The following is a 25,349-nucleotide window of genomic DNA, read 5'->3' as shown; positions in this document are numbered from 1 at the left end:
GGTGAGGGAAAGTGAGGCTGAGGGAGGCGCCATCTTTGGTACGGGCAAAGGGACGGGGACAGATGAGACAAGGCTGGAGACAGGGATGGGGACAGGACGGCTGCGGCCGGACGTGGCCGCTGTTCCCTCCCGTGGTGACACAGCGATGTCGGCTGGCGGTGACCGCCCTCTCCCTGTCCCCTCCTTGTCCCTGCCCAACACGTCCTGGTCCCCTCCCCGAGCTGGCGCTGCCCAGGAGGTGACACCGCGCTGTCCCCGAGGGTGATGGGACACGCTCCCCGCACCCAGGGCGCCACCAGCACCCCCTGCCCCCCAAAAACGTCCCCAGCTTGGCGCAGGATGGGATTTATTGGGGTCTCTTGTCTCTGGGGACGGGGGGACACGGGGCTGAGGGGACACGCGTGACTGGGGAGGGGACACTGGGGTCGCACAGCCACCCCTGGGGACACGTGGCCAGGGGTGACACACGTGGCCCGGACACGCCCCGCCAATGCACCCAATCACAGAGCGTACTCTTCGTGACGTCACATAAAAAGGCGGAGACGGGGCGGGGCCAGCCGCGGTTACCACGGCGACGGCGACGGCCATGACCACGCCCCTTCAAGGCGGGGCTCGCTCAGACCACGCCCCCTCCGCCTCCGGGGGCTCTCTCGGGTCGTTGTGGGTTCCGCGCCCCGTCCTGAGGTCACCGAGCGCCGCCGGGGCCCCCTCGGGACCTCTCCCGGTTCTCCCCGGCCGCCCCCGCCCTCCCGGTGCGCCCGGAGCGTGGCTCCGCCGCGGCCCCCGCCCTGTGACGTCATCACGCCGCGCCCTCCGCTCCAAGATGGCGGCGGCCGGGCGGGGCTGAGCGGGCCCGGGCAGGTACCGGGACCGGAGCGGCACCGGGGGCAGGGGGGTGACCCGCGGGGGCTGCCCGGGGGGCGGGAGCGCCGAACCGGGCCCGGCAGTACCGGGGCGGGCACAGGCGGTACCGGAGCCGTGGGGGGGGGGGGCAGAACCGGGACCGAGTGGGGCAGGACCGGCCTCAGGTCTGTACCGGGATCAGGAGCGGCGGGGCGGCACCGGGGTCAGGCCGTACCGGGACCGGCGGTACTCGTTGGGGGCAGCAGCACCGGGACCGGATTGGGCCGAACCGGTCCCGGGACCGAGCGGGGACTGAACCGGGCCCTTCCCGGTACCGGAGAGCGGCACCGCGGGGTCCGAGCCCCTCCCGGTGCTACACGGGCGCTGCGCCGGATCCGATTATTTCCCGGTACCGGCGAGCACCGAGCGCCCCCCGCTCCTTTCCCGCTACCGGAGCGCTCCCGTTCCATCTACCGGAGCCTCTCCAATCCGCGTCCCTTCTTTCCCACAGCCCCGCTGTCCCCGCCATGCTGCCCCGGGCCGCTTGGGCGGCTCTCCGGTAACACCGGGCGGCTCTCCGGTAACACCGGGGGACTCTCCGGTAACACCGGGCGGCTCCCGGTAACGCCGGGCGGCCCCGCGATGCTGCGGCGGCTGCTGGAGCGGCCGTGCTCGCTGGCGCTGCTGGTCGGGTGCCAGTTCGCTTTCGTGGCGTATTTCTCGCTCGGTGGCTTCCGCAACCTCACGGCGCTGTTCGGTCGCCCCGCCGGTCCCGCCGTGGATTATTCGCGGACCCACGACGTGTACGCCAACCTGAGCCGCGTCGGTGGCGGCACCGGCAACGGGAATGGCCCCGCGGCCACGCCGGACCCTGCAAGGCCGCTGCCGTTCTGCCCCGAGAGATCGCCGTTCCTCGGTGAGAACGGGGGAACCGGGAGGGCAACCGGGAGGGGAAACGGGAAGGGAAACGGGACGGGAACGGAGAGCCCTCAAGGGGAACCGCGAGGAAACGGAGACTCCCGGGGAAAGGAAACGGGAGGAAAACGGGAGCACCGGGATGAGAACGGGAGCACCGGGATGGCAATGAGGGAACCGGGAGGGGAACGGGAGCACCGGGATGGGAACGGAGACCCCTGAAGGGGGACGGGGAGGAACCGGAGGGGGAAAGAACCGGAGAGCCCCGGGGCGGAGGAAGGACCGAGGAGAGACCGGGGCTGCTCCTTCCCCGGTACAGAACCGGTGTTAGCCCGTCCCTCGGTAAATAACCGGTGTCAGCCCCTCTCCCGGTACCGAACCCGTTCCCGCCGCTCCCGGGCAGGACCCGAGCCTGTCCCGGGCGGTAGAACCGGTCGGACCGGTTCCCTTTCCCCGCCCCGTCCTGCCCCGGGAAGGAGCCGCCCCCTCCCGGGACAGAACCGGGACAGAACCGGGAAGGGAAATGTGGGGGCGGCTGGTCCGGTTTGGGGTGGGGGCAAAGCCCGGGACCCCCGGGAGGGGAACAAACCCAGCCCGGGCTGGGAACCGGGCACACAAACCCAGCCCGGGCTGGCATCTGGGCACACAAACCCTGAGGGGACACCCCCAGTGCCCCCCAATGCCCCTCTCATTGCCCCCAATGCCCCCCTCAGTGCCCCCCAATGCCCCCCCCAATGCCCCTCTCATTGCCCCCTGCCCCTCTCATTGCCCCCAATGCCCCCCTCAGTGCCCCCCAATGCCCCCCTCATTGCCCCCCAATGCCCCCCCCAATGCCCCTCTCATTGCCCCCAATGCCCCCCTCAGTGCCCCCCAATGCCCCCCCCAATGCCCCTCTCATTGCCCCCAATGCCCCCCTCAGTGCCCCCTGCCCCTCTCAGTGCCCCCCAATGCCCCCCTCAGTGCCCCCCAATGCTCCCCTCAGTGCCCCCCAATGCTCCCCTCAGTGCCCCCCAATGCCCCCCTCAGTGCCCCCCAATGCCCCCCCCAATGCCCCCCTCATTGCCCCCAATGCCCCCCCTCAGTGCCCCCTGCCCCTCTCAGTGCCCCCCAATGCCCTTTCTCATGCCCCCTCCCCACAGTGGGTCCCCAGTGCCCCCCAGCCCCTCTCAGTGCCCCCAATGCCCCCTGCCCACAGTGCCCCCCCTCTCAATGCCACCTCCCCACAATGCCCCCTCCTCACTGCCCCCTGCCCACAGTGGGGCCCCCTGGCCGTCCCAGTGCCCCCAATGCCCCTCTCAGCCCCCTCAATGCCCCTCTCAGTCCCCCAAATGCCCCTCAATGCCCCCTCCTCACTGCCCCCTGCCCCTCTCAGTGCCCCCTCCTCACTGCCCCCTGCCCCTCTCAGTGCCCCCCAATGCCCCCTCCTTACTGCCCCTGCCCACAGTGGGGCCCCCTGGCTGTCCCAGTGCCCCCAATGCCCCCCAATGCCCCTCTCAGCCCCCCCCAAATGCCCCCCAATGCCCCCCTCAGTCCCCCAAATGCCCCTCAATGCCCCCTCCTCACTGCCCCCTGCCCCTCTCAGTGCCCCCTGCCCACAGTGGGTCCCTTGGCAGTCCCAGTGCCCCTCTCAGTGCCCCCCAGTGCCCCCTCCTCCCTGCCCCCTGCTCACAGTGGGCCCCCTGGCCATCCCAATGCCGCCCTCATCCCCCTCAATGCCCCCCTCAATGCCCCCTGCCCACAGTGGGCCCCCTGCCCCTCTCAATGCCCCTCTCAGTGCCCCCCAACGCCCCCTGCCCGCAGTGGGCCCCCTGCCCCTCTCAATGCCCCCCAGTGCCCCCTGCCCACAGTGGGCCCCCTGGCCATCCCAGTGCCCCCAATGCCTCTCTCAGTGCCCCCCAACGCCCCCTGCCCGCAGTGGGCCCCCTGGCCGTGTCCTTCTCGCGGGCGCCGTCGCTGGAGCGGATCCGGGCGCTGAACCCGGGCGTGCGGCGGGGGGGGCGCTACCGGCCCCCCCCAGTGCGAGTCCCGCTCCCGCACCGCCGTCATCGTCCCCCACCGCAACCGCGAGGGCCACCTGGGCCACCTGCTCTACTACCTGCACCCCTTCCTGCAGCGCCAGCAGCTGCACTACGGCATCTACGTCGTGCACCAGGTGCCAGGCAGGGGTGCCAGGGGGTCCCCAGAGGGGTTTGGGGTGGTTTGAGGGGTCCCCAGTGGGGTTTGAGGTGGTTTTGGGGGTTCTCAGGGGGGTTTGGAGGTACCCAGGGGTATTTGAGGTGGTTTGGGGGGTGCCCAGGGTGGTTTGAGTCAGTTTGGGGGGGTCCCCAGGGGGGATTTGAGGTGGTTTGGGGGTGCCCAGGGGGGTTTGGGGCATCCCCAGGGGGATTTGGGGTGGTTTGGGGGGTGCCCAGGGTGGTTCAGGGGGTCCCCAGGGTGGTTTGAGTCAGTTTGGGGGGGGTCCCCAGGGGTATTTGAGGTGGTTTGGGGCATCCCCAGGGGGATTTGAGGTGGTTTGAGGGGTCCTTGGGGGGGGTTTGGGGGTGCCCATGGGGGTTTGGGGGTGTCCTCAGGGTGGTTTGAGGTGGTTCAGGGAGTCCCCAGGGCGGCCTTGAAGGGGTTTGGGGGCTCCTCAGAATGGTTTGAGTTGGTTTGTGGGATCCCCAGGGTGGTTTGAGGTGGTTTAGGGGTCCCCAGTGGGGTTTGAGGGGTCCCCAGGGTGGTTTGGGGTGGTTTGAGGGGTCCCCAGGGTGGTTTGGGGTGGTTTTGGGGGTTCTCAGGGGGGTTTGGAGGTACCCAGGGGTATTTGAGGTGGTTCAGGGGGTCCCCAGGGTGGTTTGAGGGGTCCCCAGGGTGGTTTGGGGGGTACCCAGGGGGGTTGGGGGGTTCAATAGGGCGGTTTGAGTTGGTTTGGGTTATCTCCAGAGGGGTTTTGGGGGTTCCCAGGGGGGGTTTGGAGGTACCCAGGGGAATTTGAGGTGGTTTGAGGGGTCCCCAGAGGAATTTGAGGCAGTTTGGGGGGTGCCCAGCGGGGTTTGGGGCATCGCCAAGGCGGTTTAAGGCGGTTTTGGGGGTCCCCGGGGTGGTTTAGGGGGCGTCCAGGGAGGGTTTGAGGATGTTTAAGGGGTGCCCGGGGGGGGTTGAGGGTGATTTGGGGGGTCCCCGGTGTGATTTGGGGGGTCCCCGGGGAATTGGAGGGGTCCCCAGGAGGGTTTGGGGGGATCTCCGGGGTGGTTTGAGGCGTCGCCAGGGTCGTATGGGGTGGTTTGGGGGATCTCCAGGGAAGGTTTGAGTCAGTTTGGGGGGCTCCCCAGGGTGGTTTGGGGGCTCCTCAGAATGGTTTGAGTTGGTTTGTGGGATCCCCAGGGCGGTTTTAGGTGGTTTAGGGGTCCCCAGGGTGGTTTGAGGGGTCCCCAGGGGGGTTGGGGGGGTTCAACAGGGCGGTTTGAGTTGGTTTGGGTTATCTCCAGAGGGGTTTTGGGGGTTCCCAGGGGGGGTTTGGAGGTACCCAGGGGAATTTGAGGTGGTTTGAGGGGTCCCCAGAGGAATTTGAGGCAGTTTGGGGGGTGCCCAGCGGGGTTTGGGGGGTTCCTAGGGAGGTTTGAGGTGGTTTGGGCAATCTCCAGAGGGGTTTAAGGGGGTCCCCAGGGAGGTTTTGAGGTGATTGGAGGGTCCCCAGGGTGGTTTGAAGTGGTTTAGGGGGTCTCCAGGTTCTTTGGGGTGTCCCCAGGATGGTTTGAGTTGGTTTGAGGGGTCCCCAGGAAGAGTTTGAGGTGGTTCAGGGGGTCCACAGGATATTTTGGGGTGACCCCCGTGGATTTTGGGGTGACCCCCGTGGATTTTGGGGTGTCCCCAGGCCGGGAACTGCACGTTTAACCGGGCCAAGCTGCTGAACGTGGGCGTGAAGGGATGGTTCAGTGGGGATGGTTTGGGGTGTTCCCAGGACATTTTGGGGTATCCGCAGGAGGATATGGGGTATCCCCAGGATATTTTGGGGTGACCCCGGTAGATTTTGGGGTGTCCCCAGGTCGGGAACTGCACGTTTAACCGGGCCAAGCTGCTGAACGTGGGGGTGAAGAGATGGTTTAGACTTTTAGGGATGGTTTAGAGGAGGTGGTTTAGAGTTTTCCCAGGATAGTTTGGGGTGACCCCCGTGGATTTTGGGGTGTCCCCAGGCCGGGAACTGCACGTTTAACCGGGCCAAGCTGCTGAACGTGGGCGTGAAGGAGATGGTTTAGTGTGGGTGGTTTAGAGTTCTAGGGGATGGTTTAGAGTTTTCCCAGGACATTTTGGGGTGTTCCCAGGATATTTTGGGGTATCTCCAGGACATTTTGGGGTGACCCCAGTGGATTTTGGGGTGTCCCCAGGTCAGGAAATGCACGTTTAACCGGGCCAAGCTGCTGAACGTGAAGGGATGGTTCAGTGGGGATGGTTTGGGGTGTTCCCAGGACATTTTGGGGTATCCCCAGGAGGATTTGAGGTATCCCCAGGATATTTTGGGGTAACCCCAGTGGATTTTGGGGTGACCCCCGTGGATTTTGGGGTGTCCCCAGGCTGGGAACTGCACGTTTAACCAGGCCAAGCTGCTGAACGTGAAGGGATGGTTCAATGGGGATGGTTTGGGGTATCCCCAGGAGGATTTGGGGTATCCCCAGGACATTTTGGGGTGACCCCCGTGGATTTTGGGGTGTCGCCAGGCCGGGAACTGCACGTTTAACCGGGCCAAGCTGCTGAACGTGGGGGTGAAGGAGGCTCTGAAGGACGAGGACTGGGACTGCCTGTTCCTGCACGACGTGGACCTGATCCCCGAGAACGACCACAACCTGTACACGTGCGACCCCTGGAACCCCAAACACGCCTCCGTGGCCATGAACAAATTCGGGTACAGGTGAGGGACACCCTGGGGACACCCTGGGGACACCTTGGGGACACCTTGGGGCACCTTGAGGCACATTGGGGACACCCTGGGGACACATTGGGGCACCTTGAGGCACCTTGGGGACACCTTGGGGCATCTTGAGGCACATTGGGGCACCTTAGGGATGCCCTGGGGACACCCTGGGGACACCTTGAGGCACCTTGGGGCACCTTGAGGCACATTGGGGACACCCTGGGGACACCTTGAGGCACCTTGGGGATGCCCTGGGGACATCTTGGGGCACCCTGGGGACACCCTGGGGACACCTTGAGGCACCTTGGGGACACCCTGGGGACACATTGGGGCACCTTGAGGCACCTTAGGGATGCCCTGGGGACACCTTGGGCATGCCCTGGGGCACCTTGATGCACCTTGGGGACACCCTGGGGACACATTGGGGCACCTTGGGGATGCCCTGGGGACACCTTGGGGCACCTTGAGGCACCTTGGGGACGCCCTGGGGACACGATGGGGATGCAGAGGGTGTGGCATCGTCCTGGAGGGGACATGAGGGGTGTTCTGTCACCTTGCAGGGGGACACAAGGGGTGTGGCATTGCCCTGGGGGGGACATGAGGGGTGTGGCATTGCCATGGGGGCTGTGACATTGCTCTGGGGGGGACACAGAGGGTGTGGCATTGCCCTGGAGGGGACATGAAGGCTGTTCTGTCACCTTTGGGGGGGACACAAGGGATGTGGCATTGCCATGGGGGGCGTGACATTGTCCTAGGCGTGTCACAGAGGGTGTGACAGTGTCCTACAGGGGTGTGGCATTGCCCTGGAGGGGACATGAGGGGTGTGGCATTGCCATGGAGGGCGTGTGACAGTGCTCTGGGGGGGACACAAGGGGTGTGGCATTGCCATGGGGGGGTGTGTGACAGTGCCCTGGGGGGGACACAAGGGGTCTCCTGTCACTCTGGGGAGGAGTGAGGGTGTGACATTGCCCTGGTGGGGGACGCAGAGGGTGTGGCATTGCCACGGGGAGTGTGACATTGTGCTGGGGGGGACGCAGAGGGCGTGACATCGCTTTGGGGGGTGTCACAGAGGCGTGACAGTGTCCCCCGTGTCCCCAGCCTGCCGTACCCGCAGTATTTCGGGGGGGTCTCGGCGCTGACCCCAGACCAGTACATGAAGATCAACGGGTTCCCCAACGAGTACTGGGGCTGGGGGGGCGAGGACGATGACATCGCCACCAGGTAGGGCTGGGGACAGCCAGGGGACAGCCTGGGGACAGCCTGGGGACACTGCCGTGGCACGGGCGCGTGGCACTTGGGGGGTGGCATCGTGTGCCCACCGAGCTGGGGGGACACGGGGGGTGTTCTGTCACCTTGGGGGGGGACACAGGGGGTGTGACAGTGCCATGTGGGGTGGTGGCACTGCCCTGGGAGGGGACACGGGGGGTGTTCTGTCACCTTTGGGGGGGGGACACAGGGCGTGTGACAGTGCCATGTGGGGTGGTGGCACTGCCCTGGGAGGGGACGTGGGGGTGTCCTGTCACCCTGCGAGGGAGGGGACACAGGGATGTCCCCGTGCCCCGTTCCTCCTGGGTGACGTGGTGACCCTCCAGCCTCGCTGTCCCTCTGTCCCCATGTCTATGTCCCCTGCAATGATGTCACTGTTTGGGGACACGAGACGCTGTCCTGCCACCCTGGGGCCGTCCCTGTCCCCCCTTGGGGTGCCACCATGACCTTCCCTTGTCACTGTCCCTATGTTTGTGTCCCCTGCAATGACGTCACCGTGTGGCGGCTGTCCCTGTCCCCCCTCCGGGTGACGCCTTCTCGCTGTCCCCATCCTTGGGGACACGGGGGCTGTCCCAGCGCTCTGGCCCCACCCCGGGGCTGTCGCTGTCGCTGTCCCCGCCCCGGTCCCATTGTCGCCGCTGTCCCCTAGGGTGCGCCTGGCCGGGATGAAGATCTCCCGCCCTCCCGTCTCCATCGGCCACTACAAAATGGTCAAACACAAGAGCGACAAAGGCAACGAGGAGAACCCGCACAGGTGCGGGGGACACGGGGACACGGGGGACAATGTCGGGCATGTCCCTGCACAGGTGTGGGGGACACGGGGACACGGGGGACAATGTCAGGCATGTCCCTGCACAGGTGCGGGGGACATCAGTGACAATGTCGGGCATGTCCCTGCACAGGTGTGGGGGACACGGGGACACGGGGGACAATGTCGGGCATGTCCCTGCACAGGTGTGGGGGACACGGGGACATGGGGGACAATGTCGGGCATGTCCCTGCACAGGTGTGGGGGACACGGGGACACGGGGGACAATGTCGGGCATGTCCCTGCACAGGTGTGGGGGACACGGGGACATGGGGGACAATGTCAGGCATGTCCCTGCACAGGTGCGGGGGACACAGGTGACAATGTCAGGCATGTCCCTGCACAGGTGTGGGGGACACGGGTGACAATGTCAGGCATGTCCCTGCACAGGTGTGGGGGACATCAGTGACAATGTTGGGCATGTCCCTGCACAGGTGTGGGGGACACGGGGACATCAGTGCCATCTCTGGCGTGTCCCCAGGTTCGACCTGCTCGTGCAGGTCCCCAAGGGGACACAGGTGACATCAGTGCCATCTGGGCTGTGTCCCCAGGTTCGACCTGCTGGTGCAGATATAGGGGGCACCGGGAGGGGACACAGGTGACATCTCTGGCGTGTCCCCAGGTTCGACCTGCTGGTGCAGGTCCCCAAGGGGACACAGGGGACATCAGCGCCATCTGGGCTGTGTCCCCAGGTTCGACGTGCTGGTGCAGGTGTGGGGTGACCCCAGGGGGACACAGGTGACATGTCTGGCGTGTCCCCAGGTTCGACCTGCTGGTGCAGGTGTGGGGTGACTCCAGGGGGACACAGGTGACATCAGCGCCATCTGGGCTGTGTCCCCAGGTTCGACGTGCTGGTGCAGGTGTAGGGTGACCCCAGGGGGACACAGGTGACATCTCTGGCGTGTCCCCAGGTTCGACCTGCTGGTGCAGGTGTAGGGGGCACTGGGAGGGGACACAGGTGCCATGTCTGGCGTGTCCCCAGGTTCGACCTGCTGGTGCAGGTGTGGGGTGACCCCAAGGGGACACAGGTGACATCAGTGCCATCTGGGCTGTGTCCCCAGGTTCGACCTGCTGGTGCGCACGCAGCGCACGTGGACGCAGGACGGGATGAACTCGCTCAGTTACGCGCTGCTGGCGCGGGAGCTGCTCCCGCTCTACACCAACCTCACGGCCGACATCGGCTGCGACCCCCGCGCCCGCGCCCGCCCCGGTGCCGCCGCCGGTGCCGCCGCCGGTGCCGCCGCCGGTGCCGCCGCCGGTGCCGCCGCCAGCCGCTTCCGGCAGGAGATGCTGCGCAAAGCGCCCCGCGAGGACCTGCCCGCGCTGCTGCCGCTGTCGCTGTCGCTGTCACCGCCCCGCCGCGGCGACAACAACGGCAGCGCGGCCGCGCCCCGCCGAGAGGGGACAGTGACGGTGACAGCGAGGGGGGGCAATCAGAGCGTGGCATCAGCCCTGCCCTGAGACCCCCCCCCCTGAATGGACACCCCCCCCCTCAGGGGGACAGGGGCACCCTAGGGGGGACAGGACGCTCCGGAGGGGACAAGGACGCCTCAATGGGGACAGGGACACCCCCGGGGGCACGGGGGGCACATGGGGCTCTCTGCCTTCCCCCCGGTGGGGTTTTGGGGTGCCTGCCTGGGTTTTGGGGTTCCCGGATCGTTTTTGGGGGACCCTGGCTGGGTTTTGGTGTCCCCGGATGGGTTTTGGGGTCCCTGATGGGGTTCTGAGATCCCCAGATCGGTTTTGAGGTCCCCAGATTGGTTTTGGGGTCCCCGGTGGGGTTCTGGGGTCCCTGGCAGGGTTTTTTGGTGTCCCCGGATTGGTTTTAGGGTCCCTGGATCGGTTTTGGGGTCCCCGGATGGGTTTTGGGGTCCCAGGCCGGGTTTTGGGGTCCCCGGCTGGGGCACGCGGGTATTTATTGTATTTATCAGCCGCTCCCTGGACCTTTCTAAAGGGTTTTTTTTTCAATTAAAAAAAAAAATAAATCATTTTGTCCTACACTGGCGGCCATGGGGGGGACCCCAGGACTGCAGTGGGGGGGGTCAGAGCTCCTGGGGGGCTCAGGGCTCGGGGGGGGACCCCAAAATCCGCCCCACGGCCGCCCTGGCGCTGGCGATGCAGTCGTTGACGGAGACCCCGGAGTAGGAGGCGCCGATGAGGCTCAGGGGCAGCTGCTGCTCCTTGAGGAACCGCTGGATGCGCTCTGGGGGACAGTGGGGACACTCTGGGGACGCTCTGGGGACAGTGGGGACACCCCCAGGGACAGGGGACACCCCCAGCCCTGCCACTCTCACCTAAGCGCTCCCAGTGTCCCAGCGTGTACTGGGGGATGCAGTCCTGGGAAAAGGGGAGGGGGACACGGGTGAGACCCTGAGAGACACCCCCAAAATGTCACCTCCCCAAAGTGCCACCCACTCAGAGCCATCCCAAAGTGTCACCCACTGAGAGCCCACCCAAGTGTCACCTGTCCAGAGCCCCCCCAAAATGTCACCCCCCTCCCAAAGTGTCACCCACCCAGAGCCCTCTTAGCATGTCACCTCCCCGAAGTGTCACTGCCCCCCAAGTGTCACCCACCCAGAGACACCCCTGAAATGTCACCTCCCCAAAGTGCCACCCACCCAGAGCCCTCCCAAAGTGTCACCCACCCCAAGTGTCACCCACCCAGAGACACCCCTGAAATGTCACCTCCCTGAAATGCCAAGTGTCACCCACCCAGAGACACCCCTGAAATGTCACCTCCCTGGAGTGCCAGTCACCCAGAGCCCTCCCAAAGTGTCACCCACCCCAAGTGTCACCCACCCAGAGACACCCCTGAAATGTCACCTCCCTGGAGTGCCACCCACTCAGAGCCCTCCCAAAGTGTCACCCACTCAGAGCCCCCTCTAAGTGTCACCCCTCCCCAAAGTGCCACCCACTCAGAGCTCCCCCAAAATGTCACCTGCCCAGAACCCCCCCTGAAATGTCACCTCCCTGAAGTGCCAGTCACCCAGAGCCCTCCCAAAGTGTCACCCACCCCAAATGTCACCCACCCAGAGACACCCTTGAAATGTCACCCAACAAGGACCCCCCCCCCCCCAAAATGTCACCTCCCCGAAGTGTCACCCACCCAGAGCCCCCCGAAATGTCACCCCCCGGTGTCCCCACCTGCTGCACCCTGACGATGGCGTTTCTGGGGGTCCCGGCCAGCCCCAGGTGGTCGCTCACGGCCGCCCGTGCCCGGCTCAGCAGCAGCTCCGGGGCCACCAGGGCGGGGTCCCCAAAGCTCTGCTGGAACCAGGCCCCGCCCAGCATCACCTGTGAGCACCCCAAAATCAGCCCTGGGACACCCACAGGGTCCCCAGGGTCACCCACTGTGAGCACCCCAAAATCAGCCCTGTGACCCCTCCCTGTGCCACTCAATGCCACCCCCCCAAAATCACCTCTGTGACCCCCACAGTGTCCCCAGGGTCACCCACTGTGAGCACCCCAAAATCACCTCTGTGACCCCCACAGTGTCCCCAGGGTCACTCAGCGCCAGCCCCCCAAAATCACCCGTGTCATCCCCCTCCAGTGTCCCCAGTGCCACCCCGTGGCGTCCCCCCACGATGTCCCCACCGTGAGCCCCCCCAAATCACTCCTGTCACTCCCCCTGGTGTCCCCAGTGTCCCCCATTCAGTGTCCCCAACGTGAGCCGCAGTGAGGGGGGGCCCAGTGTCACCTGGGGGGCACTGCCAGCCCCCCAAACCACCCCTGTCACCCCCTCAGTGTCCTCAGTGTCACCCCTCCTGGTGTCCTCGGTGCCACCTCCTAAGTGTCCCCCTCAGTGTCCCCCCGTGAGGCGCAGCGAGGCCCTCCCAGTGTTCCCAGTGTCCCCTCACTGTGTCCCCATGATGTCCCCACCATGAGCTCCCCAAATCACTCCTGTCACCCTGCATGTTGTCCCCATTGTCCCCCTCAGTGTCCCCCCTCAGTGTCCCCCCATGAGCTCCCCAAATCCCTCCTGTCACCCTGCATATTGTCCCCATTGTCCCCCCGTGATGTCCCCACCATGAGCTCCCCAAATCACTCCTGTCACCCTGCATGTTGTCCCCATTGTCCCCCCGGTGTCTCCACCGTGAGGCGCAGCGAGGCCCTCCCAGTGTCCCCAGCGTCCCCAGCGTCCCCCCCTCAGTGTCCCCAGTGTCCCCCCGTGGTGTCCCCACCATGAGCTCCCCAAATCCCTCCTGTCACCCTGCATATTGTCCCCATTGTCCCCCCGTGATGTCCCCACCATGAGCTCCCCAAATCACTCCTGTCACCCTGCATGTTGTCCCCATTGTCCCCCTCAGTGTCCCCCCGTGATGTCCCCACCATGAGCTCCCCAAATCCCTCCTGTCACCCTGCATATTGTCCCCATTGTCCCCCCATGATGTCCCCACCATGAGCTCCCCAAATCACTCCTGTCACCCTGCATGTTGTCCCCATTGTCCCCCCGGTGTCTCCACCGCGAGGCGCAGTGAGGCCCTCCCAGTGTCCCCAGTGTCCCCCCCTCAGTGTCCCCAGCGTCCCCCCCCAGTGTCCCCAGTGTCCCCCCCTCAGTGTCCCCAGTGTCCCCCCCTCAGTGTCCCCAGTGTCCCCCTCCCAGTGTCCCCAGCGTCCCCCCCTCAGTGTCCCCAGTGTCACCCCCTCAGTGTCCCCAGTGTCCCCCCGTGGTGTCCCCAGTGTCCCCCCGTGGTGTCCCCACCGTGAGGCGCAGCGAGGCCGCCCCGGGGGTCGCGGGGGTCCCGTCGTGCTCCGGGAACGCCACCGAGTCGTAGACGATGCCCAGGAGCGCCGGGTCCTCCGAGGATGGCACCAGGTGCCCAAAGCCCTGCGGGGATGGGGACGGGCTGGGGTCACCGCGGGGCTTGGGGACACCTTGGGGACAGCGTGGGGACAGCGGGGAGCGCTCACCGTGACGGGCAGCGCGGCGCCCTCGTACTGCAGGTTCACCACGGCCACGGAGGCGGCCGGGATCGCCCGGAGCTCCCGAGCCAGCGGCTCCGCCTCGGGCGGCAGCGCCCGCGCCAGCGCTGGGGACAGCGGGGACAGTCAGTGACACCGAGGGGACAGCGGGGACAGAGTCAGCGACACCGAGGGGACAGCGGGGACAGCGGGGACAGCGTCAGCGACACCGAGGGGACAGCGGGGACCGCGTCAGCGACACCGAGGGGACAGCGGGGACAGCGTCAGTGACACCGAGGGGACAGCGGGGACAGCGGGGACAGCGTCAGCGACACCGAGGGGACAGCGGGGACAGCGTCAGCGACACCGAGGGGACAGCGGGGACAGTCAGTGACACCGAGGTGACAGCGGGGACCGCGTCAGCGACACCGAGGGGACAGCGGGGACAGCGGGGACAGCGTCAGTGACACCGAGGGGACAGCCGGGACAGCGTCAGTGACACCGAGGGGACAGCGGGGACAGCGGGGACAGCGTCAGTGACACCGAGGGGACAGCCGGGACAGCGTCAGTGACACCGAGGGGACAGCGGGGACAGTCAGTGACACCGAGGGGACAGCGGGGACAGAGTCAGCGACACCGAGGGGACAGCAGGGACAGAGTCAGTGACATCAGTGACATCGCGGGGACATAGAGGGGACACGGCAGGGACATCAGTGACACCGCGGGGACACCGAGGGGACACGGCAGGGACATCCCCCCCTCAGCCCCGCGCTGTACCTGAGGCCGGGAGGGCGCTGACGACGTGATCGGCCGTGAGGGTGGCACCGGGCACGGTGAGCTGGGGGGACAGCAGGGGACACTGGGGGCAATGGGGACACTGGGGGCAGCACTGGGGGCAATGGGGACACAAAGGGACACTGGGGACAGCACTGGGGACAATGGGGACACAAAGGGACACTGGGGACAGCACTGGGGATGCTGGGGAGGGGACTGGGGACAATGGGGAGGGAACTGGGGACACTGGGGATTGGCCGTGATGGTGGCACCGGGCACGGTGAGCTGGGGACACAGCGGGGACACTGGGGACAGGACTGGGGAGGGGACCAGGGGACACTGGAGGCAATGGGGACACTAGCGAGAGGACTGGGGACACTGAGGATTGGCCGTGATGGTGGCATCGGGCAGGGTGAGCTGGGGACAATGGGAACACTGGGGACAATGGGGACAATGGGGAAGGGACTGGGGCCACTGGGGAGGGGACTGGGGACACTGGTGAGGGGACATTGGGGGCACTGGGACACTCTAGAGGGGACTGGGGACCGCCCTGGGGACACTGGTGAGGGGACATTGGGGGCACTGGGGACAATGAGGAGGGGACCGCGGAGGGGGTGGACAGCGTGGGAGGGGACACTGGGGACGGCTCCGGGTGACCGGGGACACCGGGGAGGGGACAGAGAGCACGGTGGCAGCAGGACGCAGAGCGGGGAGGGGACACAGCGAAGGCACCGGGTGGCACGGGCGGTGTCCCCACCTGCCACTGGCCGCGGCGGTGGCGCAGGTGTGTCAGGGGCGTGTGACAGCGCAGCTCGGCGCCGCGCGGGGACACGAAGGCCACCAGGGCCCGCGCCAGGGACTCCATCCCGCCCCGCAGCGACCACTGGCTCCAGCGCTCGGCCCGCGCCCGCCGCGCCAGCCCCGCCTCGGGGCCCGCCCCGCCAACGCCACCTGCGGGGACACCGCGGTGACAACGCGCGGGGACGGGGACACGGTGTCCCCTGTGCCGGGGTGGCCCCCCCGCGTACCCTGTCCCAACCCCGGGGTGTCCCCAGTGCCAGCCCTCAGTGGATCCCGGTCACAGCCAAAGCAGGGCTCCCCACCGTGTCACCAGCCTGGGGGTGTCCCCGCCCTGTCACCAGCCTGGGGGTGTCCCCACCCTGTCACCAGCCTGGGGGTGTCCCCACCGTGTCACCAGCCTGGGGGCGTCCCCGCCCTGTCACCAGCCTGGGGGTGTCCCCACCCTGTCACCAGCCTGGGGGTGTCCCCACCGTGTCACCACCCTGGGGGTGTCCCCACCCTGTCACCAGCCTGGGGGTGTCCCCACCCTGTCCCCTGTCCCAGCCCCGCGGGTTGGACCCGTCCAAGAGGTGGCACCTGAGGGTCCCCGTGGGTATCCCCTGCCCACCAGATGCCAGCACCAGCCCCAGCGGTGTCCCCACGGTGTCCCCATGGCGTCCCCACAGTGTCCCAGTGCCAGCCCCAGCAATGTCCCCAGGGTGTCCCCACCGTGTGGCAGTGCCAGCCCCAGCAGCACAGAGCCAGCAGTGTCCCAGCAGTGTCCCCATGTCCCCAGCAGTGTCCCCAATGTCCCCAAGGTGTCCCCACCGTGTGGCAGAGCCAGCCCCAGCAGTGTCCCCAATGTCCCCAAGGTGTCCCCACCGTGTGGCAGTGCCAGCCCCAGCAGTGTCCCCATGTCCCCACCGTGTGGCAGTGCCAGCCCCAGCAGCACAGAACCAGCAGTGTCCCAGCAGTGTCCCCATGTCCCCACCGTGTGGCAGTGCCAGCCCCAGCAGTGCCAGCCCCAGCAGTGTCCCCACCATGTGGCAGTGCCAGCCCCAGCAGTGCCAGCCCCAGCAGTGCCAGCCCCAGCAGTGTCCCCATGTCCCCACCGTGTGGCAGTGCCAGCCCCAGCAGTGCCAGCCCCAGCAGTGTCCCCAGTGTCCCCATGTCCCCACCGTGTGGCAGTGCCAGCCCCAGCAGTGCCAGCCCCAGCAGTGCCAGCCCCAGCAGTGTCCCCAGTGTCCCCATGTCCCCACCGTGTGGCAGTGCCAGCCCCAGCAGTGTCCCCATGTCCCCACCGTGTGGCAGTGCCAGCCCCAGCAGTGCCAGCCCCAGCAGTGCCAGCCCCAGCAGTGTCCCCATGTCCCCACCGTGTGGCAGTGCCAGCCCCAGCAGCACGGAGCCCCTCTCTCTCTCGGCCTGGAACAGGGCAGGGAAGCAGCTGCGCACGCTCAGGGCCCGGCTGTCCCCGGCAAACACCCCCCGGCACAGCGAGTCCACGGCCAGCTCCGCCACCTGGGGACAGGGACAGGGACAGTGACACTGACAGTGACACAGTGACACTGACAGTGACACACACCCCCCGGCACAGCGAGTCCACGGCCAGCTCCGCCACCTGGGGACAGGGACAGGGACACAGTGACACAGGGACAGTGACAGTGACAGTGACACACACCCCCTGGCACAGGGAGTCCACGGCCAGCTCCGCCACCTGGGGACAGGGACAGGGACACAGTGACACAGGGACAGTGACAGTGACACAGTGACACAGGGACAGTGACACAGTGACAGTGACACAGGGACAGTGACACAGGGACAGTGACAGTGACACAGGGACAGTGACAGTGACAGTGACACAGGGACAGTGACACAGTGACAGTGACACAGGGACAGTGACAGTGACACAGGGACAGGGACAGTGACAGTGACACAGGGACAGTGACACAGTGACAGTGACAGTGACACAGGGACAGTGACACAGGGACAGGGACAGTGACAGTGACACAGGGACAGTGACACAGTGACAGTGACACAGGGACACTGACAGTGACACAGTGACAGTGACACAGTGACAGTGACACAGGGACAGTGACACAGGGACACTGACAGTGACACAGGGACACAGTGACACAGGGACACTGACACAGGGACAGGGACAGTGACAGTGACACAGTGACAGTGACACAGGGACAGTGACACACACCCCCCGGCACAGCGAGTCCACGGCCAGCTCCGCCACCTGGGGACAGGGACACAGGGACAGTGACACTGACAGTGACACAGGGACACAGGAAGAAGAACAGCTTGGCCACCTGGGGACAGACAGGGACAGTGACAGAGACACGGGGACAGGGTTAGTGACACAGGAACAGTGACACAGGGACAGTGGCACAGGGACAGTGACACAGGAACAGTGACACAGGGACAGTGACACAGGGACAGGGTTAGTGACACAGGAACAGTGACACAGGGACAGTGACACAGGAACAGTGGCACAGGGACATGGTTAGTGACACAGGAACAGTGACACAGTGACACAGGGACAGGGCTAGTGACACAGGAACAGTGACACAGGGACAGTGACACAGGGACAGGGTTAGTGACACAGTGACAGTGACACAGGGACAGTGACACAGTGACAGTGACACAGGAACAGTGACACAGGGACAGTGGCACAGGGACAGTGACACAGTGACACAGTGACACTGACAGGCTGTCCATGGCCACCTCGGCCACCTGAGGGACGGGACAGTGACAGAGGGACAGCGGGGATGGGGACAGAGATAGTGACAGCAGTGGGGACACTGATGGGGACAACAGGAACAGTGGGACCGCACCCACCCCAGGGAGACCCTGATAAGGCTGGGTGGGGTTATCGGGGTTTTGGGGTGCGGTTATCGGGGTTTTGGGGTGCGGTTATCGGGGTTTTGGGGGTTTTGGGGAATTTTCGGCGTTTTTGGGTGGTGATGGTGTTTTGGGTTTGGTTTTGGGGCTTTTGGGGCGGTTCTGGGGGACTTTGAGAGGTGTTTATGGGGATTTTTTGGGGCGGTGGGGTCGTGTTTTGGGGCCGTGACAGCGTTTAGAGCGGTTCTGTAGATTTTGAGGGTGGTTCTGGGGGATTTTGGGGGGTGGTTCTGGGGACTTTTTGTGGGGCTGATGCTGTCTTGGGGGGGTTCTGGGGGGGTTCTCTCGGTGGTTCCAGAGCATTTTGGTGTGGATCTGGGAGTTTTGGGGTTGTTCCAGAGGTTTTGGGGTGGATCCAGTGGGTTTGGGGGTGGTTCCGGGGGGTTCTGGGGTGAATCTGGGGGTTTTGGGGTTGTTCCAAGGGATTTTGGGGTGGATCCAGGGGTTCTGGGGTGAATCTGGGGGTTTTGGGGTTGTTCCAAGGGATTTTGGGGTGGATCCAGGGGTTCTGGGGTGAATCTGGGGGTTTTGGGGTTGTTCCAGGGGATTTTGGGGTGGATCTGGTGGGTTTGGGGGTGGTTCCAGGGGGTTCTGGGGTGAATCTGGGGGTTTTGGGGTTGTTCCAAGGGATTTTGGGGTGGATCCAGGGGTTCTGGGGTGGATCTCGGGGTTTTGGGGTTGTTCCAAGGGATTTTGGGGTGGATCAGGGGTTCTGGGGTTGTTCTGTGGGTGGTTCCAGGGGGTTTTGGGGTGGATTTGGGGATTTTGAGGTGGATCTGTGGGTGGTTCCAGGGGGTTTTGGGGTGGATCAGGGGTTCTGGAGTTGTTCTGTGGGTGGTTCCAGGAGGTTTTGGGGTGGATCAGGTGTTTTGGGGGTTCTGGGGATTTTGGGGTTGTTCTGTGGGTGGTTCCAGGGGGTTTTGGGGCGGATTTGGGGGTTTTGGGGATTTTGGGGTGGATCCAGGGGGTTTTGGGGCGGATTTGGGGATTTTGGGGATTTTGGGGTTGTTCTGTGGGTGGGTCCAGGGGGTTTTGGGGCAGATCAGGTGTTTTGGGGGGTTCTGGGGATTTTGGGGTGGATCTGTGGGTTGCTCCAGGAGGTTTTGGGGCGGATCAGGGGTTCTGGGGTTGTTCTGTGGGTGGTTCCAGGCGGTTTTGGGGTGGATTTGGGGATTTTGGGGTGGATCTGTGGGTGGTTCCAGGGGGTTTTGGGGCGGATTTGGGGGTTCTGGGGATTTTGGGGTGGATCTGTGGGTGGTTCCAGGGGGTTTTGGGGTGGATCAGGGGTTCTGGAGTTGTTCTGTGGGTGGTTCCAGGAGGTTTTGGGGTGGATCAGGTGTTTTGGGGGTTCTGGGGATTTTGGGGTTGTTCTGTGGGTGGTTCCAGGGGGTTTTGGGGCGGATTTGGGGGTTTTGGGGATTTTGGGGTGGATCTGTGGGTGGTTCCAGGGGGTTTTGGGGCGGATTTGGGGATTTTGGGGATTTTGGGGTTGTTCTGTGGGTGGTTCCAGGGGGTTTTGGGGTGGATTTGGGGGTTCTGGGGATTTTGGGGGTGGATCTGTGGGTGGTTCCAGGGGGTTTTGGGGCGGATCAGGGGTTTTGGGGCACCCACCTCGGGCCCGAAGCGGCGCTGGGCGAAGCCGTGGGCGCTCTCGTCCGGCCCCGTCCCCGCCGGGGTCAGGAGATCCCGCAGGGCGCTCCAGAGCAGGGCCCGCGAGAACGGGGGCACCGTGCGGAGCAAACCCCTGGGGACACAGCAGGGGGGACATTGGGGACAGCTGGGGTGGCACCGGGGACAGCCCCGAGCAACCCCGGGGGACAGCAGGGACAGGGGGCACGGCACAGAGCACACCCCTGGGGACACAGCAGTGACATTGGGGACAGTCCTGAGCAACGCCTGGGGACAGCAGGGACAGGGGGCACCGTGCGGAGCAAACCCCTGGGGACACAGGGGTGACATTGGGGACAGCTGGGGTGGCACTGGGGACAGGGGGGCACGGCACAGAGCAAACCCCTGGGGACACAGCAGGGGGGACATTGGGGACAGCTGGGGTGGCATTGGGGACAGCCCCGAGCAACCCCGGGGGACAGCAGGGACAGGGGGCACGGCACAGAGCAACCCACTGGGGACAGAGAGGGGACATTGGGGTGGCATTGGGGACAGCCCCGAGCAACCCCTGGGGACATTGGGGACAGGGGGCACGGCACAGAGCACACCCCTGGGGACACATGGTGACATTGGGGACAGCAGGGGTGGCACCAGGGACAGGGGGCACCGTGCGGAGCAAACCCCTGGGGACACAGGGGGGACATTGGGGACAGCAGGGGTGGCACCAGGGACAGGGGGCATGGCACGGAGCACACCCCTGGGGACACAGCAGTGACATTGGGGACAGCAGGGACAAGGGGCACAGCACGCAGCACACCCCTGGGGACACAGCAGTGACATTGGGGACAGCTGGGACAAGGGGCACAGCATGCAGCACACCCCTGGGGACACAGCAGTGACATTGGGGACAGCTGGGGTGGCACCGGGGACAGGGGGCACGGTGCGGAGCAAACCCCTGGGGACACAGCAGTGACATTGGGGACAGCAGGGACAAGGGGCACAGCACGCAGCACACCCCTGGGGACACAGCAGTGACATTGGGGACAGTCCTGAGCAACGCCTGGGGACAGCAGGGACAGGGGGCACGGCACAGAGCAACCCACTGGGGACACAGCAGTGACATTGGGGACACAGCAGGGACAGCTGGGGTGACACTGGGGACAGCAGGGACACGCAGTGGCACGGCCCGGAGCACACCCCTGGGGACACAGGGGGGACATTGGGGACAGCCCTGAGCAAACCACCGGGGACACAGCAGTGACGTTGGGGACAGCCCTCAGCAACGCCCCGGGGACAGAGGGGACAGCTGGGGTGGCACTGGGGACAGCAGGGACAGACAGGGGGCATGGCCTGGAGCACATGTCTGGGGACAGAGGAGTGACACAGGGGACAGCTGAGGTGGCACCAGGGACAGGGGGCACGGCCCGGAGCAACCCCCTGGGGACACAAGGGACAGCTGGGGTGACCCTGGGGACAGCAGGGACAGGGGTGACATTGGGGACAGCGAGGGTGGCATTGGGGACAGGGTGCTGGCACCAAGGACAGAGGGCACAGCCCGCAGGAACCCCTGGAGACAGCGGGGGTGGCACTGGGGACAGCAGGGACGCACAGGGGTGGCACTGGGGACACCGCACAGTCAAGGGGGTGACATTGGTGACACGGGGGGGGTGGCCCTGGTGACAGGGGACAGGTGCCACCCACCCGAGGCCCGAGGGCAGGGGGTGCAGCGCCCCCCCCAGGTACAGGAAGCGGTTCCGGGCCGCCGGGTGCTCCCTGGGGACAGCCAGGATGTCACCGGCCAGCCCCAGCTCCGACACCTGCGGGGACACACAGGGACACCCCAGACACCACAGTCACCCAGGGACCCCCAAAATCACCCAGGGACCCCCAAAATCCACTTGGGCACCCCGAAATCCACCCAGAAATCCACCCAGGATTCATCCAGGAACCCCAAAAATCATCCAGGAACCCCCAAAATCCACATGGGCACCCCGAAATCCACCCAGAAATCCACCCAGGATTCATCCAGGAACCCCAAAAATCATCCAGGAACCCCCAAAATCCACATGGGCACCCCGAAATCCACCCAGAAATCCACCCAGGATTCATCCAGGAACCCCAAAAATCATCCAGGAACCCCCAAAATCCACTTGGGCACCCCGAAATCCACCCAGAAATCCACCCAGGATTCATCCAGAGACCCCAAAAATCATCCAGGGACCCCCAAAATCCACTTGGGCACCCCAAAATCCACCCAGAAATCCACCCAGGATTCATCCAGGAACCCCAAAAATCATCCAGGAACCCCCAAAATTCACATGGGCACCCCGAAATCCACCCCGAAATCCACCCCGAAATCCACCCAGGATTCATCCAGAGACCCCAAAAATCATCCAGGGACCCCCAAAATCCACATGGGCACCCCGAAATCCACCCACGATTCATCCAGGAACCCCAAAATCATCCAGGGACCCCCAAAATCCACATGGGCACCCCGAAATCCACCCAGAAATCCACCCAGGATTCATCCAGGAACCCCAAAAATCATCCAGGAACCCCCAAAATCCGCATGGGCACCCCGAAATCCACCCAGAAATCATCCAGGAACCCCAAAAATTCACATGGGCACCCCGAAAATCCACATGGGCACCCCGAAATCCACCCAGAAATCCACCCAGGATTCATCCAGGAACCCCAAAAATCATCCAGGGAACCCCAAAAATTCACATGGGCACCCCGAAAATCCACATGGGCACCCCGAAATCCACCCAGAAATCCACCCAGGATTCATCCAGGAACCCCCAAAATCATCCAGGGACCCCCAAAATCCACACGGGCACCCCGAAATCCACCCACGATTCATCCAGGAACCTCAAAAATCATCCAGGGACCCCCAACACCCCCCCCCCCCAGGATGCCCCTGTCACCCCAAGACCTCTCCAGAGCCCCCTCTGTCACCCCAAACCCAAATCTCCCCCAAATCTCCCCCAAATCTCCCCCAAATCTCCCCCAGCCTTCTGGGGACTCCTCTGGCACCCCAAAACCAACCCTAAAGACCCTCAATACCCAGCCAGGGACCCCCCCCAAACCCCAGAGACCCCTCTAGCACCCCCAAACCACTGCAGGGACCCCCACAGCCCTCAGGAGCCCCTCTAGCACCCCCAAACCAGCTACAGGGACCCCCACAGCCCTCAGGAGCCCCTCTAGCACCCCCAAAGAACCCCGGGGACCCCACAGCCCTCAGGAGCCCCTCCAGCACCCCAAAACCAACCCTAAGGACCCTCAATACCCAGCCAGGGACCCCCCCCCAAACCCCAGAGACCCCTCTAGCACCCCCAAAGCAGCCCCGGGGACCCCCGCAGCCCTCAGGAGCCCCTCCAGCACCCCCAAACCACTGCAGGGACCCCCCGTTCCCCCGTACCATGTGCAGGGTCTGTGCCCCCGCGGGCCCCGCGGGCCGGACGCCCCTCGGGCCATGCTCGAACACGGCGCCCTCGGGGCTCCGGGAGCTCTGCAGCCACCCCCCGAAGCGGCCGCTGGCCTCCAGCAGCACCACCTGGGGACCCCCGGGACACCGGGTCAGCACCGGGACCCCCGGGTCACAACCGGGACCCCCGGCACCCCGAATCAACACCGGGATCCCCAAATCAACACCGGGACCCCCGGGTCAGCACCGGGACCCCCGGGTCAGCACCGGGACCCCCGGGTCACAACCGGGACCCCTGGGACACCGGATCAACACCGGGACCCCCGGGTCACAACCGGGACCCCCGGCACCCCGAATCAACACCGGGATCCCCAAATCAACACCGGGACCCCCGGGTCAGCACCGGGACCCCCGGGTCACAACCGGGACCCCCGGCACCCCGAATCAACTCTGGGACCCCCGGGTCACAACCGGGACCCCCGGGTCAACACCGGGACCCCCGGGTCTCAACCGGGACCCCCGGCACCCCGAATCAACACCGGGATCCCCAAATCAACACCGGGACCCCCGGGTCAGCACCGGGACCCCCGGGTCAGCACCGGGACCCCCGGGTCACAACCGGGACCCCTGGGACACCGGATCAACACCGGGACCCCCGGGTCACAACCGGGACCCCCGGCACCCCGAATCAACACCGGGATCCCCAAATCAACACCGGGACCCCCGGGTCAGCACCGGGACCCCCGGGTCACAACCGGGACCCCCGGCACCCCGAATCAACTCTGGGACCCCCGGGTCACAACCGGGACCCCCGGGTCAACACCGGGACCCCCGGGACACAACCGGGACCCCCGGCACCCCGAATCAACACCGGGATCCCCAAATCAACACCGGGACCCCCGGGTCAGCACCGGGACCCCCGGATCACCAGGGACCACTGGGACCCCATAATCACAAACGGGACCCCCAAATCCCCACCGAGACCCTGAGTCACCACCGGGACCTCCGGGACCCCGAATCACAACCAGGAGCCCCCAGTCAACACCGGGACCCCCAGATCGACCCCGGGACCCCCAAATCACCATCAGGAACCCCAGATCACCACCGGGACCCCCGAATCACCATCGGGAACCCCAATGACAACCGAGACCCCCCCCCAGTAACCACCGGGACCCCCGGGAGTCCCAATCACCACCGGGACCTCCCAGTCACCACCGGGACCCCCAGATCACCCCCGAGACCCCCGAATTAATATCTGGAGCCTAAACCACCCCCGGGACCCCCCCGTCACTCCCAATCACAACCGGGACCCCCAAATCAGCCCGGGCACCCCCGAGTCAACACCGGGACCCCCGAATCATCATCGGGACCCCCGAATCATCACCAGGACCCCCAAATCAGCCCCGGGACCCCCGAGTCAACACCGGGACCTCGCGGGAATGGGGGTCCCGGGGGGATTTGGGGTTCTTAAGGAATTGGGGGTCCCGGGAAGGGTGGGGACCCCGCGGGAATGGGGGGTCCTGGAGGAATTGGGGGGTGGAAGGGAATCCCGGGGGAATTGGGGGTCCCGGGGAACACCGGGGATCTCTGCAGGGATGGGGGTCCCAGGGGTGGACACCGGGGGTCCCGAGGTGACCCGCGGACGGATACCCGGAGGGAAGGGGAGCGGGGGGTCCCGGGATGAAGCGGGGGAAGGTTCGGGGGTCCCGAGGAGAAGGTTCGGGGGTCGCATTCTCGCTCACCTTCGGCGGGCGGGGGGCGCGCACCAGGTGGTAGCAGGCGGCCAGGCCGCTGATGCCGCCGCCCACGACGGCCACGGTGGGCGGCATGAGGGGAGCTGGGGCGGGCACGGTCAGAGCGGAGCCCCCGGACCCACCGGGAGCCCCCCAGAGCCGCCCGGTCCCGCACCCCGGGACCCGCCGGGAGCCCCCAGACCCGCCAGGAGCTCCCAGAGCCGCTCGGGAGCCCCCAGAGCCGCCAGGAGCTCCCAGAGCCGCTCGGGAGCCCCCGGACCCTCCGGGACCCCTCGGTCTCGCCGGGCCCCTCAGCGCCGGGACCCCCCCCCTCACCTGTCCCGCGTCCGCCGCGCTGGCCACGCCCCTTCCCGCCGCTTATCAGGGCAAGGGGCGGGGCTAATAGCAGGCTGACCAATGGGAAGGCGCAGCGCGTTGATGGACAGCGCTCTGCGGCGGGAGGAAGCGCGACTATGGTGTTAAGCCCCGCCTACTATG

The 25,349-nt window shown here is 65.8% G+C and overlaps 2 protein-coding genes across 6 annotated transcripts; one reads left to right on the top strand and one right to left on the bottom strand.

Moving 5' to 3' along the window:
- The first annotated feature begins 1,019 nt into the window (after positions 1-1,019).
- B4GALT3 (beta-1,4-galactosyltransferase 3) lies at positions 1,020-10,705 on the top strand. Its single transcript, XM_059490128.1, is given in 7 exon segments — positions 1,020-1,759; positions 3,674-3,765; positions 3,767-3,910; positions 6,453-6,643; positions 7,745-7,867; positions 8,562-8,666; positions 9,782-10,705. Coding segments are annotated over 7 exon segments (1,329 nt in total). The 5' UTR covers positions 1,020-1,485; the 3' UTR covers positions 10,182-10,705.
- Positions 10,666-25,149, bottom strand: PPOX (protoporphyrinogen oxidase). Of its 5 annotated transcripts, XM_059490123.1 has the most exons (12): positions 24,861-25,149; positions 23,113-23,247; positions 21,393-21,508; positions 19,695-19,827; positions 16,550-16,694; positions 15,154-15,347; positions 14,400-14,460; positions 13,632-13,750; positions 13,423-13,548; positions 11,865-12,014; positions 11,015-11,057; positions 10,666-10,923 (listed from the first exon to the last, which is right to left on the bottom strand). In XM_059490123.1, the coding sequence occupies exons 1-12, from the start codon at positions 24,945-24,947 to the stop codon at positions 10,781-10,783; spliced, it is 1,452 nt and encodes a 483-aa protein (XP_059346106.1). In that variant the 5' UTR covers positions 24,948-25,149; the 3' UTR covers positions 10,666-10,780. The 5 variants fall into 5 exon arrangements, with proteins under 5 accessions (XP_059346106.1, XP_059346104.1, XP_059346109.1 ...); XM_059490121.1 differs by having other exon boundaries at positions 10,666-11,057; XM_059490126.1 differs by lacking the exon at positions 11,865-12,014.
- Positions 25,150-25,349: the final 200 nt, after the last annotated feature.

The sequence above is a fragment of the Ammospiza nelsoni genome, chromosome 28, assembly GCF_027579445.1.
Source record: "Ammospiza nelsoni isolate bAmmNel1 chromosome 28, bAmmNel1.pri, whole genome shotgun sequence".
Lineage (NCBI taxonomy): Eukaryota > Metazoa > Chordata > Aves > Passeriformes > Passerellidae > Ammospiza > Ammospiza nelsoni.
The sequence above is the reverse complement of the archived record's forward strand: the minus strand, read 5'-3'. Positions and strand labels throughout refer to the sequence as shown.